This window comes from Dama dama, chromosome 5 (genome assembly GCF_033118175.1).
Source record: "Dama dama isolate Ldn47 chromosome 5, ASM3311817v1, whole genome shotgun sequence".
NCBI classification, from domain to species: domain Eukaryota; kingdom Metazoa; phylum Chordata; class Mammalia; order Artiodactyla; family Cervidae; genus Dama; species Dama dama.
Window position 1 is genome coordinate 108,612,596 of NC_083685.1, and position 16,934 is coordinate 108,629,529.

The 16,934-nt window shown below is 45.4% G+C and overlaps 1 protein-coding gene across 3 annotated transcripts in view; it reads left to right on the forward strand.

The window, feature by feature from the left end:
- The first annotated feature begins 313 nt into the window (after nucleotides 1-313).
- The window catches only part of SOCS7 (suppressor of cytokine signaling 7), a 33,770-nt gene continuing 17,149 nt past the window's right edge, over nucleotides 314-16,934 (forward strand). The window contains exons 1-7 of one of the 3 annotated variants that reach the window (XM_061143866.1): nucleotides 314-1,314; nucleotides 8,735-8,799; nucleotides 11,359-11,463; nucleotides 11,936-12,037; nucleotides 12,939-13,069; nucleotides 13,543-13,711; nucleotides 15,791-15,919. In XM_061143866.1, coding sequence (XP_060999849.1) covers nucleotides 347-1,314; nucleotides 8,735-8,799; nucleotides 11,359-11,463; nucleotides 11,936-12,037; nucleotides 12,939-13,069; nucleotides 13,543-13,711; nucleotides 15,791-15,919 — 1,669 coding nt within the window. In that variant the 5' untranslated portion in view covers nucleotides 314-346. The remainder of the gene's footprint in view (nucleotides 1,315-8,734; nucleotides 8,800-11,358; nucleotides 11,464-11,935; nucleotides 12,038-12,938; nucleotides 13,070-13,542; nucleotides 13,712-15,790; nucleotides 15,920-16,934) is intronic. The other 2 variants (XM_061143864.1, XM_061143865.1) reach the window with 2 other exon arrangements.

The following is a 16,934-nucleotide window of genomic DNA, read 5'->3' on the forward strand; positions in this document are numbered from 1 at the left end:
CGGAGTTGAGGACTAAAGACCAGGCGAGAAGCAGCTCACGACCAATAGCGGCCCAGGTCTCGCGCAGCGTCACTCTCGGTAGAGGCCAGGGCGAGCAAGCCCTGGGGGAGGGGGCGTGACCACCATCTCCCGGAAGTGACGCAATCTGGGGGCGGTGCTCGGTGGCGGCGACGCGCGGCCTGGGCTCGCGCTGGGCTCCGCGCGCCCCCCGCCCCCTCTATGAGGCAGAGGCCGCGGCGGCCGTTAGCGCTGTCGCTCCGGGGGCCGCGGCGGGCGGGGCTCCGGCGGGGCCTGGCCTAGTCCCCACCCCAGCCCGGCTCCCAGCCGCCCGCCCTCCCTCTCCCCAATGCAGGGGGCAGAACTCCGGGATGGCGAGGCGGCGGCGGCGGCCGCTTCGTACCGCGTCCTGAGCCGCCTGCTCGGCTATGGAGAGGCGGCCCCCGAGCCAGGCCCGCCGCCGCCGCCCCCGGGCCATGGCCCCGCGCCGCCACCCTTCCTCGCGCGGCCCGGCCCGCGGGGCTCCAGGCCGCCTCAGCTGATGGTGTTCCGCAACGTGGGTCGGCCGCCGGAGGAGGAGGACGCGGAGGCGGCCCAGGAGCCGGGACCCTCGGAACTGCTGTGTCCCCGGCACCGCTGTGCCCTGGACCCCAAGGCCCTGCCGCCGGGGTTGGCGCTAGAGCGGACCTGGGGCCCGGCGGCTGGACTAGAGGCGCAGTTGGCCGCTCTGGGGCTCGGGCAGCCGGCGGGGCCGGGGGTCAAGATGGTCGGTGGGGGTTGCTGCCCGTGCCCGTGTCCTCCGCAGCCGCTCCCTCCGCAGCCCCAGCCTCCTGCTGCCGCCCCGCAGGCCGGGGAGGACCCCACGGAAACGAGCGACGCGCTGCTGGTCCTGGAGGGCTTGGAGTCGGAGGCAGAGAGCCTGGAGACTAACAGCTGCTCGGAAGAGGAGCTCAGCAGCCCGGGCCGCGGAGGAGGAGGGGGCGGCCGGCTTCTACTGCAGCCCCCCGGCCCTGAATTACCCCCGGTGCCCTTCCCGATGCAGGACTTGGCCCCTCCCGGGCGCTTGAGTCGAGGGGAGCAGCTGCAGCAGCCTCCCCCGCCGCCGCCTCCTCCTGGGCCCCTCCGGCCACTCGCCGGCCTTTCCCGGAAGGGCTCCCTCAAAATCCGCCTCAGCCGCCTCTTTCGCACGAAGAGCTGCAACGGTGGCTCTGGCGGTGGGGATGGGGCCGGCAAGAGGCCTTCTGGAGAGCTGGCTGCTTCAGCTGCGAGCCTGACAGATATGGGCGGCTCTGCGGGCCGGGAGCTGGACCCGGGGAGGTGAGACCGGCTCGGGGGCATTGGGGCTGGCTGACAAACTTCCTTTTCTCGTTTCATTTCCCTTTTATTCTACTGCTAAAAAGATCCTGACAGTTCTTAAGATGTGGCCTTCATCAGGAGGCAGAGACTTGGGGCTAAAGGTGGTAATATCGCCTAATAGGTCAGAGCTGTTTGTGGGAGCAGCGTTCACTCCCCCCCACCCCCACTTCTCAGCTGGTTAGCATCTCTCTAGTTTGGCGGTGATTTGAAACCACCCCGCCGCCACCCCCGCCCAGCTTTTAAAGTTTTTTCAAGGTATGTGTCTACCATTACCCCTAGCAGGAAGCTTGCTGGAAAGGTGTGGCCTTTGGGGCCGAAAGTTTGAGTTTGACCACCTTGCTTATTCTTTCTGTGTACCAGCACCTCACACTCTTCACGCTCATGCATGCAAATGATGTGACAAACTTGTGTAGTTGTAGGCCAGCAGTTAACTGGGCATCTCTAGTCAAAATTTTAATGTTTTCTTGATTGGTTTCTTAGACATGATATCGCAAGCCTGTGTGCTAACCACTGTGAGGATAGAAAATAGCCTTGTTCTCAAACCTGTATGAGAATTCTAAGTATGGTGTGCGTGCATACTCATTGTGTCTGATCTGCAACCCACCAGGCCCCTCTGTTCATGGAATTTTCCAGGCAAGAATACTGGTATGGGTTGCCATCTCCTCCTCCAGGGATCTTCCCCACCCAGGGGTCGAAACTGCATCTCTTGCGTCTCCTGCATTGGCGGGCGGATTCTACACCACTGGGCCACCTGTATTGGTACATGAATTCTACCCCAGTTGATGAAAATTCCAAACTTAGACATAGAGCTGTTTTCTGCATTTCTGAAGTGCAGACAGCTTCTCTGACATCCAGTGTTAGATTTTCCCTTGTGGTAACTGCCATTGTGGTTTGCACTGCTGAATGGGTTCTTAGAACGTTTGGAATTGGTTTTGGCGCAGCTCATGTGATGGATTCATGACATGCACCAGCAGCCACAACCCAAGACTGAAAAACAGGTAGACAAATTGAGAATTTTACTGTGTGCCAGACTCACGTGGGGGGCTCTGGGAAAAGATCAGATGGCCCCAAAATTTGAATTAAAAAAAAAAAAAACTCCCTCATATGATCTGGACTGAAAATCACTCATCCATGGACTTCTCCTTTCTTTTTTTTTCCTCTTTTTTTGGACTTCTCCTTTCAAAGGAACTTTTTACTCCAAGAGGAAAGCATGGGGTCATCTTTTTGTTGTTTCTTGGCCGCATGGCCTAGGGAATCTTAGTTCCTTGACTCAGGGATGGAACCTGTGTTCCCTGCAGTGGAAGTGTAGAGTCCTAATCACTGGACCACCAGGAAATTCCTGGTCAGTTTGATTTTGTTGCCTTTTCTGAACAGCTTGCCAGGGTCTCATCTTGGGATCAGACAAAACCTAAACTCCCTGAAGAAACCAGTAAGTTGATGCGGGTTATCCCTTGAGGTAAATGTGTGTTTCACCATTTGCTTCCCAATGAACTCACGCTGGGAGCTCAGGTCTGAAAAAGCATGTGGCTGCTGAAGCAGCTTTTTTTCTGGTAGGCTCTGCATTCGATGCTCCACTTAGCGGTGTAGATGAAATTTTCATTTTCTGGGGGCAGGGCAGGATTGAAGCTGTGGGTAATGACCTAGGATAGATTGCTGATTTTCTTGTGGTTTGTCCTGCCTTTGTTCCATATTGCCCAGGACTTGGTCTGAGATTCCAGAGACGCCAAATATGAGGTGTGGCGTGAAATTAGCTGCAACGTCTAATAGATTAGGAAGAGGAAAAGGCATATAACATTATACGGTTTTTTGCCTTTGGAAGCAGAATTTAATGGTCATTGGCTGCTCTGTCACCAACCCTCACACTAAGCACAGTACCGATTTCTCCTGCAGAGCAAATTGGTCTGTAGCTCTGCAAAGAAGCTTAGTTCAGGGCACTGGAGAATTACATTTTTTGGTCCAAGAACTTTTTATGATGCATTGGAGAAGAGCTAGGTATTCGTGTATGAACGTTTGGTTGACTGCTGTTAGGAGGCAGCATGTTGTACAGAGAATATGAACATTTGGATGCCATGTAGGACTCCAACATCACCTGTGAGATGCAGGCCAATTTTGTTTTCTTCACGCTTCTCTCCTTTTTTAATCTGTAAAATGGGAGTGATTCCTGTCTTGTTCCTGACCTTATAGGAATAGAGTGAAGACGAGAGAAATTGAGATGGAATATTTTTTGCTCTTGGAGGAGAGGTAGTAAAATAGAACTGGTGAAGTTTTAAAAAATGCTTAGGATTTGGTACTGTTAGATTTTCTTGTTAGCTTTTCCATAGCTTACTATGTGCCAGTCTTGCTGGCAGTCTTGCAGCTGTGAGAAACTTGATAAGTCTGGCCAGGGTAGTTGTGATTTTTATGGATCTACACCTCCTTAGTAAGTCTGCCCTGTTGGGAGGAAGGATAAGTTTGGATTTTTAGCTTGTTCTCTTGTTTCTATTGGTAGGACCTGGAAGCCATGAGAAGTGTCAGCCTTTTGCCAGAAGGTATATGCCTGCCTTCTCATTGTTAGTTGGAGTTAATTATGAGCCTCTGCAGTCTTTGCTGTATAATTTGGGGCTTTTGCAGTAACCTCTGGGCATGATTCTCTTTGCTTTTCTCAGCATTTACCTTTCCCACAGCTATCATGAGAAAGTATCTCCAACAATCTTTTTTTTTTAATTTGTTTATTTTATTTTTGGCTGTGCTGGGTCTCCTGTGCTGTGCATAAGCCTTCTCTAGTTGGAGTGAGCAGGGGCCACTCTTGGTTGCAGTGCACAGGCTTCTCATTGCTGTGGCCTCTCTCGTTCCGGAGCGCAGCCTCTAGGCTTCAGTAGTTGTGGCTTGTGGACTCTGGAGCACTGAGTCCGTAGTTGCCTCAGGGTATGTGGGATCTTCTCAGAGCAGGGATTGAACCTGTGTCCCCTGCACTGGCAGGCTGCCTCCCAACCATTGGACCACCAGGGAAGCCCTCCTACAGTTATTTTAAATTTTATTTACTTTTTTTGGCAGTGCGGCATGGCTTGTAGGATCTTAGTTCCTTGACCAGAGGAACTAAACTGCACCCCCTGCGGTGGAAGTACAGAGTCTTAACCACTGAACCACGAGGGAAGTCCCCCTATGATCATTTTACAAGACTTAATAGTTTCCATATTTTAAAAAAAAAAAAATTATTTATTTGGCTGCGATCTTTAGTTGCGGGACACAAGATCTAGTTCTTTGACCAGGGATTGAACCCAGGCCACCTGCAATCTTAGCCACTGGACCACCAGGGAAGTCCCTTGTATTTTAACATTAAGCAAAACTTTAGTTCCTTTCAGATGCTTTGGAGTCTGCCAAGTTGACCTTCCTGGATACACTGAGTCTTAGGTCCTGAGGTCTAGTATGAGTTAGCTTAGAGAACTCTTGAAGTGAAGGAATACATAGGCTTACCAGCTTATCAGGTTTCTGTTCTGGAGAACTGGGCTAGGCTGTGTAACACACATATGTTGAAATTCAGAGAGCTGGGCTTGATGCCTATGGGCTTCAGTGTTATATAGGATTGCTATTTCAGGAAAACCAGTGAAGTTCCCTTGTCTGGTTCACATATGTTTAGCTGATTGTCTTCCTTTGTATTTGGTGAGAAATAGCATTCAACCCGACTTTTTTGAAGCATTCCATAATACACATTTGGTTGGAAATGGGTACCTTGTTCATTTCTCAAGGGTTTTTTTTTCCTACTTAATGGTTGAGGCTATTACTGGCAGTCTTCATAGTTGTGAGGTGGAAAAATGGAGAACAGTTTTGTAGTGGTTTCCTATCTATTTGTTTGGGAAAAAAGATACAGTTTTGGAAAGAGAGGCTGCCTTGGCGTCAGTTTGGGGCCCTGCTGTCATGGATAGACCTGGCAGACATGAGAAACCCTTTTCTCTGTTTTCTTGGGTCTTCAGGTCTAAAGAGAGAGTCTTTTTGAGAAAGGGCGTGACATACGGAGAGAAAAATGATTTTATGGTGTGGTGAAGAGGGTCTGTCTTTATGTTTAGGTTTTGGGTCCATATTCTGTTGATCTTTTCAACTATTTTTCCACAAAGTGGTTGTGATTGGCAGCTCTGTTTTGGAATGAGCAACCTGGCTTTATAAATCTCTGTCCATTTGAGTCTTGTGTCTTTTACTCCTTTACATTTTGCTCACTGACATCATTTCTAAGCTTTTAGACCTTGGGCTACCCCTCTGGGCTTTTCCCTGGAAGTTCCCTCCATAGGTTCTTTAGTTGGTTTATGGTGGAGTTTTGGATCTGACCTTGTTGCACAGATGTCTGTGTATTGGAACTAAAAATGAGCACATGGTTTTTGTGCCTGTAGCACATGAACAGACACTGGCTTGTAATGTGTTGGAAATGGCACAGGCTGGCTGACTTGGCACTGTATGCTTTAACAGGGACAGAGGTAAATTGTGGCTGCAAAACCTGATATTTGGACCCCTACTTTAAAAGTTAGCAAAAGACATGTGTAAGTCTTAGGACACTGTAGAGGGGATTTATGGACAAGAGAGAAAGAGCACTGCTATGTCATTGTTTGTATTTTAGGTTTCAGGGAATTTGAAAAGTGGCCAGTAGTTATATCAATGTGTTGTCAGCCTGTCTAGTCTAATGTTTTTAACTCCTTTTATCCCACAGATCTGTTGCCATTTAATTAGTAATTTGCAGAGTGGAAATGGACAGAGACATCTTATGTCTTTGTTACTCGAAGCACAAGCAGTGCATTGCTGACACAAAGGACTGCTAGCCGCAGAGAAGACCTAAAGTCTTCTGCTTGCCACCTGAGGCATAGCCCACCATGTCCTACCTGACATCACCCCTCAGGTCTTTCTGCTGCTAAGATGCAAGTGGTCCACTGGCAGAGTTACAGTGGCTTAACTTTGTACCCTAATGCTTGTCAAGGTGATTTGGGGAGGAGAAGACTAATACGGGAATGTCGTATTGAAGGGTTAGTTAAAAATTTTACCTGGAGCCATATCATTCTTGTTGCTTTCCAAAAAACAGCGTATCTAGCTTAGAATGGTTATCATTTTAAATGTTTCAGATATACAAAAAGAAATTTCTAAAATGTATATACTATAATATGATGAAATGTATATTTAGGTAACCATCACTAAGCTTAACAAATAAAATGTTATCAGTATCTTTGAAGACCCCTGAGTGTGACTTCCTGATTACATCTCCCCCCTCCCCAGTGTAACCACCATCCTCAATTTTATGTTAATCATTCCCTTGCTTTGTTTTTTATGTTTGTCTAGATTTGTCTTTTCATGAATGACTGCCATTAGAATGCTCTCAGGATCCTTGAGACAGAAACTGCTTTGGATTTTTAGTTAGACAATATCTCCCCAAAGAGAGAAGGAAGCACTTGTATTTGTTATTAGCCTTTCAGCCTCTTAGACCTTCTACCTCTCTAAGCTTCCTTATTTGTCTGAAAAAAAAAAAAAAAATTCTGAGACACTCAAATGGCTCTGCCTGGGTTTAGAGTCATATATATTTCTTTTTCTAGATCCTAGAAACTATGATTTTCTTCTTCAAAATGTCGGGGGCGGGGAGAAGATGAGCTGGAGCGAGGCGGCCTCGGCAAGATGTGTGCATTGGGTGCTGCTGTTCTTCAGTGCTCGGCACTGAGGAGCTTCGTCCTCAGCATGGGCAGATGGCAGAGTGATGCAGCTTCCTTTGAAAAGAGGCAAACAGCCAAATGGCTGAGGTGTAAACCCTCTGAGAGGCCAGTGCTTTAGGTTTCTGCTTGCTGCGTTTAATGTTGTATCCACAAGTTACCGAATAAAAATCAGCTTGGATGCTCTTCAGTCTTAACGTCCAGTGGGATTCATTTTCCGTCCCAGACCTCTGGAGTGTTGGGACTAAGCTGCAGACTGCCACAAGCAACTTTTATAAATAGAGGGACTGTGTGTGCCCCTGTCTTTTGCGGATGCAGCCACCTCTCCTGTGTGTGCTGTGGGCGGGGCGTGCACAGTGGGCACCGTCATTAGACTTCTCAAGTCTCAGCATGGAGGCGGCTGCAGAGAGAGTGTGAGATGGGTCAGGAAAGGGAGCCCAGCATCTCAGCTATTTCTGAGCAAGGTCTTCACAGTATGGTTTTGAAATTCTGTTTGAAGTGAGTTCTGAGAAGCACAGACATCTGTGTTAAAACATAAATGCATAAAGATCTTCCAAAGTCAAATAATTCAAAGTAGGATTTCATTTTGGATTTTCTTTGCTTTTCCCCATCTCTTGGTGCAGTTGAAGTTTTATTTAAACCTTTGGGTGAGAGTAATTTTGGAAAGTGAGCCAGGTCTAAGGTGTGGAGTCAGGCATTTAATTTGGCGGTGGATTTTTTTTTTAAAGGCTGATTTATTGAGATACAATTTATACCACCTAAAATTCACCTTTTTTTCATTGCTTAGTTCTGTTAATTTTGACAGATGTCAAAATCATAACCTCTTCCACAATCAAGATACAGCATATTTTCATCACCTCCACTTCTTTCCCTTGTAGTCAGTTCAATCATCCTGAGATGATTAGCACATTTCTAGCCAGAAAGAATTTTATCAGTCTTTTGGATTCCTTTCATTTCATTTCTCACCCCAAGCCAGTTGAAAGTGGTGCAGTGTGAAGTTACCTTTGGTGTGTCTTCAGAAATCTGGGTTTTCCAGCTGGTTTGGGAGCAGCATCAAGAACAGGCATGGGTTGGTGGGGAGGCTATGACTAGCAGCTCAAAAAAAGAAGAGGCCACCTTCTTTGGGTGCCAGGCAGAGCATCTTAACTTGAAGAGGCTCTCTTTTTGGCTGTTGGCTTTGGCCTGTGGCTTGGGGGCATTTTGCAGAAATCAGAGGCCTTACTGGTTGAGGATTGCATGTATATCCTGTAGTGCTATTCTCAAATCCAAAAATCTTGCCTGGTTCACTTTGGGACCTCCTGTTCCTAAGAGCAGGCCCAGAGGGAAAGCTGGTGCTCTGAAGTGGCACCTATTCAGGTCAAGAGCCTTTCTCTTGGCTTTCCTGTGAGAATCAACTCTGCATCTGAATTCCTTCCTCTAGAAGTGGACTTACTAATTACCACTCAAGATGTTTTACTCTTTTAAGGTGATGGGTGTGGAAAGCTCCAAAGAGATTTCTTATTGCTTTGTAGGCTGGTGAATTCTGTAGCCAAATCTATTTAAGGAATCGCCTTAATTATTTTATTTTTCTCTCTTTAAATTTTAGTCTTTATTACAAAAGTGCGGTTGACAATGACTTGGGTTTGCTTTATTTTTCGGTGCATCTGGAATTGAGCACTGCAGTGATTTAAATGCATGTGTGTTCATTCTCCGCCTCATTCTCTGTGTGCTTTCTCACCCCTCAGGAAACCCAGGTTGACAAGAACTCAAAGTGCCTTTTCTCCAGTCTCCTTCAGCCCGCTGTTCACAGGTAGGTGATCTGTTTCTTTTTCTCTAACATCTAAAAGCAGGAACTGTTCTGAGACGTGTCAGGAAACACTTGCAGATGCATCACAGAGGGAGCTGCAGGCATGTCTGCAGTTATTTTCTTCATTCTGTGCCTGCTGGGTTTGGGGTGACGCTATTTTTATGGTGTGGAATGTGTTCTTAACTTTGGATGCTTTATAGTTTGAGGTAGAGACTGCTTGCTGGTAATTAGGTGGCCCTGGCAGTTATGCAGGCTTTAGTTCAGGGTCATCACGTATAAATTAAAAGTAGAAAATACAAATTTATAGGCTCATAGCACATAAAGGACTCTGGAAGTCATACAGTTCCTGTGCTTGCTTCCAAAGGGAGTTCATGGATTATCTAATAAACATGATCCACGATGATCTGGTCTATTTTTAAAGACTTTGGGCAAAGGGGAATCACATGAACTCTTGTCTTACCCATTTTGGGAGATAACAGTTCTTGCAGCTGTTAAGAGTTCTTATTGCATCTAATTTAAGTCTCTCCTCATGCAGCAGGGAACACAGTTGCTAAAGTAAGAAAGTGGTCAAATATCCTTTCACCTTCTCCTTTGAAGGGAGCTTTTTCTGGGAGGGAAACCTTTTGTTCTGTGAGTCAGGTGTGGAGTTTCTGCTTGAATGAGCTGTAGAAAAGGACATCTGGAGCACACAGCCTCAAGTTTCAAAAACTGAGCGCTCCTCGCTGGGTGTGGCCAAGAATCCTTTAAACCTAATCCTAGTTTCAAACTCTTTTGGATATTGTGTCCCTCAAAAAAGATGATTACAAGAATTGTGATCTGGGACTGGAAATTTTCAGGAAAATGTTCAACAGGCTAGTGGAACCCCCATTACTGAGTAGACTGCTGTGAACTGTCAGAACAGGTGAGTTTGGTGCCTGTAATAGGCACCAGTGGAGAAGGAGGTCCTCTGTTCTTAGCCCAAGCAAGGAATTAAAGGATCTTATCCTGTAGCAGAATGTCTTTCTAGCTAGTAGTTGTTTCCCTTTTAAAGTAATGAAACTAACATTTGTAGTTTCAGGTCCCACGTTCTTATTTCAAAGAAGCTTAGCTCTCTTGAATTATTTCCTCTAAGTGCTATACTACCTACAAGCTAGACCTGTCTGACCCTTCTGGAAACCTGGGCTTGTTGCATTGCTCTGGGCAGCTAAAGTGAAAGTGAAAGTCGCTCATTCATGTCTGACTCTTTGAGACCTCATAGACTGTCCATGGAATTCTTTAGTCCAGAATACTGGAGTGGGTAACCTTTCCTTTCTCCAGGGGATCTTCCCTACCCAGGGATGGAACCCAGGTCTCCCACATTGTGAGCAGATTCTTTACCAGCTGAGCCACAAGGGAAGTCCTGGGCACGCAGGGCCTCAGTAATTAAGCTGTGTGGTGAATTCCTAGAACTTCCACTGATGACTTTTGGAAGAGCTTTTCTGCTTATCTTAGTGTTCAAGACCTTTGTTGGTCTTGGAAAAAAAAAAAGGATACCACAAACTGTATTAGATTCTGAATGCGCAGTTCCTGGCCTTTTAGAGATATTTGTTACCTCATTTTCTTAACTGGGAAACATTAAGATTCTAGCTAGGGACTAATTCAGCTTCCTACAAAAGAAAAAGGTGTTGGAAATAACACCCTGAGTGCCAAATTAGAGAAATCCCAAATTCTGACCTGTGGATAGGATCTACCAAAACAAACTGACTCTTTGCGACCTTCAACAGAAGGTTGATAAAATAGCCTTCATTCTCTGGTGATTCATGTGGAGAGAGGGTAGCTGTGCTGGGTGGCAACAAGGAATGAATTTGGTAGAGAACAGAACTGCATAACATGCTGAAAAGTAAGAGAAACCATGTGTACCTCCCCCTGCCCCCCCACCCAGAGTTCCTACTGAGAAGCTTCCTCTAAGCTTTTGCCTGACTGTGGAAATAATTAATTATTAGGGCTGTAAATGCACTTTTCAGTCTTTGTAACCTCAGCTGTTAGGAATTAGTTGATATCTGAAATGGTTGGGCCTCTTAGGAGTGACTATTCTGGAAAATCTTGACGTGGAAAGCCATTTAGGAAGAAGTTGGGGCTAACATTGGGATCTTTATCTGGATTCAGCTTAACATTTTAATGGTGCTTGCTGTCCGTGTCCATTTGGGCTTGTAAAAAGTTGCTTGTCTTGCTCCCCGAGACAAAAATTGATACCCAAATCTGTAAAAATAAATGGTGTGGGTTCCATTTGAATAAAGAAGACTTCTTGTGCAAGGTTATATCCCCAGCGGCAGAGCCAGCATTAGTTGGCTTTTTCACTCTCAATCCCATGATTTTGTCTTAAAGATCTGTGATCTGTAACAGAGTAAAGGAGTGATGGAATTTAAAATTGACTTCTCAGGTGTCTGGACTGGGGGGATTCCAGCCGTGGGAGCGTTAGATCTTGAACTTTCTGAGAGCCGTGGACCTCTGGCGTCCCTTGCTTGCTCTCTGCTTCCTTTTGCTTCCTGGCCTTGGCTTTGGGCACGGTGCTGCTGTAACATGCTTGCTCCATGAACCCCTCAGGTGAAACAGTGTCACTGGTGGACGTGGACATCTCCCAGCGGGGCCTGACCTCTCCACACCCTCCAACTCCCCCTCCTCCTCCAAGAAGAAGCCTCAGCCTCCTAGGTATAGTTTTCTTCCCTCTTCCTTCTTGCCCTGTGGGAGAGTGAGCTCTGTCGACCTGTTGTTTTTTGCCAGGGACCAAACAGACTCCTGGGTTTCTAATGACCCAGTTATTTCATTTCTTGTCCCATTCTCAGCACCCCTCTCATCTCTGAAGTGGTTAAATGGGTCTCTTACCTGCATGCTGTAATATCTACTGTCCATATATTGTTTCAATCTTTATTTATAAAGAGTATTTATCTTGTTCTGAATCTACTGCCGCTGGGCAGCTTTAGGGATATCCTTACTTTCCTACTTTCAAGCAAAGGAAACCAGATTAAGATGATTGTGGCCCTCTGTGCAAAAAAGATAGGGTGAAGCTCAGGCCATTTTGCCCCAGAGGGCAGCCTGATGATCCTTTTCCCTCTCCTCTGCCTTCGCTGTGCTCATTCTCTGCCCATATTTCTGAACCTCTTGCTTTTCTTCTCTCTTCTAGATGATATCAGTGGGACGCTGCCTACGTCTGTCCTTGTGGCTCCGATGGGGTCTTCCCTGCAGTCTTTCCCCCTACCTCCGCCTCCTCCACCCCATGCCCCAGGTTAGCTTAGCTTAGAGGCAAGACTTGCAAGAGTGGGGAGTACAAAGTGAAACACTTTTGAAGGATGGGAGAGATCTATTTATGGAAATAAAAGAGCTTAAGAGAAAGCTTAAGTCATATCCCCTTGACTGGACCAGAACTCCTTGGAAATGAGGCCAAGCACTAGTTATTTTAGCCTGTTTTCTTTATGGAGGCAAATCTGATTTTTGGTAGAGATAAAAGACTGTTGGATTTTTTTTGTCTCTTTGCTACTGAAACTTGTTTGCAGTCCTTGAGTCAATATCACTTAGGAAATTGCCTTAATTTCAGTAGAGTGAGGAGGTTTAATGTGTTGCTGGTTTTCAAAGTTCTGTGGTTTTTCTAAGCTTTTAGCATTTACTGCAGCCTTGTAAATAAGTACCAAGCATTCAGTAGCCCATACCTGCTTGGCCAGCCCCCAGTGCCCAAGGAATAAAATGAATGAAATCAGCATTCTTTTCTACTTGCCTGACAAAATCCACTTGCTTGGCAAAATCGTTGCTCTTCCTGGGCAAGTTAAGTGAGTCACTATTTCCAAGGCTGCCTTACCGGCACTTCATCTCGAGGTGGGAGAAGTTGGAATCGCTCTAGGCTGGTGAAAGCCCTGAAGTAGTCACCTTAGTCAGGTTAGTGAGCTGCTGCCTCCCCCTTTCCTGGGGTTAAACGCCCCCCACCCATCCTTCACAGCTTACACGAGCCCACACAGCTTTTTGTCCCAGCCCATCCAGCTCTTCCCCACTGCTTTGGCTTCCACCCTTTCCAGCTTAGCTTCTAATGCCTTGCCCGTCTTCAGTTAGCATCTCTGTTTTGGGGGGAGGGAGGGTCTACTTGAGGTTGGGAACGATAAGGGTCAACAAGTGACCACTGCTGTCTTGCCCTGCAGACGCGTTTCCCCGGATCGCTCCCATCCGAGCCGCTGAGTCCCTGCACAGCCAGCCCCCGCAGCACCTCCAGTGTCCCCTCTACCGGCCTGACTCGAGCAGCTTTGCAGCTAGCCTGCGAGAGCTGGAGAAGGTGGGTGGTGCCCGAGGCCTGACAGCTTCCTCCTCTCACATTCTCCTAATTTGAAGCCAGGCTCCCCTTCTGTTCTTTTTAGAGGAAGAGTAGTTTCCTTGCTTCTGTATTTACAGTGACAAAATAATATGTTGCTATCATTAGTTCTATGAGATGTTGTAAAATTGAATCTGAAAAAAACGTCTGAACCTAATGAGAGAGGTTATGGAGAAATATTTACATAGTCTAAGCTGACCTAGGTCCCTCCTCTCTTCTTTGTAGGGCTTTGGTAATGGAACTGTAAAATTATTTTTCTGTTACTTTTGGAGGCCTGAAAGTATGATGAACCCGATATTCATTGCTAATGGTTGAGGCACTCCTAGCAGCTTTTACCTACTGCAGTGTTTTGTAAATGGGGGGTTCTTGTGGTCAGAGTAATTGTGCTGAAAACTTTGACATTCCTGTGTTCTAACTCCTTGCCACTTCTTTGATAGTGTGGTTGGTATTGGGGGCCGATGAACTGGGAAGATGCAGAGATGAAGCTGAAAGGGAAGCCTGATGGTTCTTTCCTGGTACGAGACAGCTCCGATCCTCGTTATATCCTGAGCCTCAGTTTCCGATCACAGGGTATCACTCACCACACCAGAATGGAGCACTACAGAGGTGAGAGGTGCTGGCATTTGAAGGAAGCCTTCTTTCCCCTTTGGCTTTTTCTACCTTTGCTATCTGACTTTCTCATTGGAAGGGTTCACAGAAATGGAACTGTGAATAGGAACTGTGAAAATCTCATGGACTCAATTGAATATTGATATATGGGCACTGATTTCGATCACGCGAAATATTGGCGGGGATGGTGAGGAGCATAAATGTTCCATTTAAAAGTTTTCTCAGCACATCTTGTCTCCTAAACAGACTCTGAAGAAGACTACTGAAGAACAGAATAAAGCCAGTAAAACTCTCTTGGTAGCAGGAAGAAATAACCTAGGACCATGAGACAAATTCTCCCAAGCTTTGGTTCATGATTAAACTTAGCATCTAGAGATATTAGTCATGTAGATAAAGAGGAGAATTTGTGGATCCTGTGACTGTTCTGTACTGAATTTGTTTGCCTGGCAGTCACATCGATGATAATTACGTCTTTTTCTGGTCAGCTTTGTAGTCTTGTAGGAAATAGTCATCAAAACTCTATGAGAATTTGTGAAATCAACATACTGTCTGTCTTCCTCTGTGGTCAGGTTGTGCTTAATAGTCCAGTCATGTCGAGAAGCTGACTTGTTCAATACTGCTGTCTGGATGGACTTTGCATCAGGACATTTGGTATTTGATTTGGGCCACAAACTTGTAATGGTCATTGGTGGTGGGGCTGGCTAATACATACTTTGTCAAAATACCTGCAGTATGCTACAAATTTAAAAATTGTGGAGAACTCTGGGGAGTTTTATGGACTTGCCCCTCCAATTCCTCTTGCTCTTCCCACATGTGATCAACCTTAAATGAACTGTGTGAGATCCTGCATTTCACGTAAGGGGCTCTTTCATGCTCTTCTCAAGCACCACTGTATCTTTCCTGCTCTCAGTAGTGTTCTGCTGAATTAATTTGGTTTGCTTCTCTTGTTAGGCAAGAAGTAGCTGTTTAGGTTAGCATAGCTTTGTCCATGGTTTCCTCTGCCCCCATCTCTGCTTCCAAGATGCATGAAGAGAAAGGAACTTCAGTCCAAAGACTTGAGAGAATTAGTTAGAGAACTGTGGGGTAGACTGCTACTTGTTTTCCTGCTGTTCCTAAAAGCAAAAGTCAAATAAAACAAAACGCAAAACATAGCATTTCAGAGTGAAGTGCTTTTATAAACCTATTAAGATTATAAATGACTAGGCCATGGAAATGATGAATAAATGCTTGACCTCTAGGTTCCCGATAGGTGAGATGCCTATCCGAGAATATTTTCAAATGATTCTCCAATTACTTTTTGTTCAAAGGAACTTTTCTTCCTTGAATAAATGGAATTTTTAATAGAAGCCCTGGGCCTTTCAGTTGCCAGTTTGCAATGGAACATTTGTCTTCATCTTTTTAAGTGATCCCAAAAGAATAGTCAAGGTTCTCAAATCTGCAGTTCTCTTGAGTATCCCTTTTGTGACTCTTTTGGATTTAGTGCTTTAGTTGTTGAAGTTTTTTTTGTTTTTTTTTTTTAAGTTATGGGAGTTCAAATTGCTTTTTGCCTTTGGGATTCTAAAGTTTGGGGTGGGATCTTTGTAACATGTCGGGGCGTGGGATTTTAGAAGTTATAGAAGGAAAAGACTTAGAATTTGATTTTTGTGCTTAACACATACATGAATGAGTAAGACCCACAAAACCGCTGTTCCTGTCTTTCCTATTCTATGCATACTTGAAGATTTAAATCTTTCTGAGGGAATGTCATTTAAACTTACTTTAGCATAGCCGCCTTTTCTTTATGGTCTGTGGTTTAAAGATTAATGTTCATACTCAGTAAAGTCTTTTTGTATCTTTTTTTCTGACTTGAATTTATTATTGTTTAACAGAAACATTGTAAGACCTAATTTATATCTTATTAAAAGCAACATCTTTCTTTCCATTAGTTGTAGAACAAGCAGGAACAGGGACCTCTGACTCAGCTTGACCACAAGCTACCTTTCCAGGAGGGAAACTCATTAAAATGTTCGAGCCAGCTTCTCAAGTCTTCCTAAAGTAAGTTTTGCATTTTTACCTCTCCGTAACTTTCCATGGCAGGAACCTTCAGCCTGTGGTGTCATCCCAAGTTTGAGGATCGCTGTCAATCAGTGGTGGAGTTCATTAAGAGGGCCATCATGCACTCCAAGAATGGGAAGTTTCTCTATTTCTTGAGATCCAGGGTTCCAGGTAAGGCTGTCGTTACATTAATTATTTAACTTACTTGGGTATGATCAAGCATAATGTCCACTCCCCATGGCTCCCCTCCCTCTTCCCCCACAGTTATTCAAAGCTTTATATTAACTATTTAACTTGAGTATGATCCAGTGCAGGATCTCTACCTCCACTCCTGCACCCACTCACCCAAAAAACTCCCAAACCAGAAACACTTAAAGCTTTTTTTCCTGGCTCTTATAGTATCGACTCTTTCTCGAGCCTAGTGGGTAATATCCTGTCCTTATACATTAATCCCCCAGGAGCCTGGTGGGCTATAGTCCATGGGGTCACAAAGAGTTGGACACGGCTGACTAATACACATATTGAGAAGGAATCTTTGCTTCTCTGATCACATGAATGAGAAAACTGATCCTGCCCCTGATGTCTGGGTGTCATGTATTCACATTTAACTTTCAGAAGTCTTTCCTTGTCCCTAATCCAGGCATCTCACATTTACATGTGAAACAACTCTCGGGTCATTTTCATGGGAAACTGGGAAGGTAATAGAGTGTTCACTAGAAATGGGAGTGTCAAGGAGGCTGAATTTAATAGCAGTCTGCTCTGGATTCTGTGCATTTGTACTAAAATTTCTGTCAGAGAGTAGATACTTTGTTGTGTCCTGTATCCCTGCCAGTATTGAATTCAGAGACTAGTCTCCGTTTGGAAGCACTGGCAGTACCTATCCTGCCCACTAAGGAGGGGGTATCTATATCATCTTTGTTGAAGGGATGGTTTGGAGGAATCTGCTTTTATAATGTTGGAAAAAAGTAAAATGAGGAATTTGTAAGATAGAAACAACTTAAAATGAGAACATCATGCTTTCCTGTTGAATCAAATTAAGATTCTTAAACCAGATGTCAAGAAATTGCTCTAAAAAGAAGTTACGGGGAAGCCTCCGGCAGAACATCAGTAACAGGATTGAGCCAGGTTACAGGAATGTGTTTTATAATCTTGGTGATTTAAATAAGGCATGACAGGGTGTGAACTG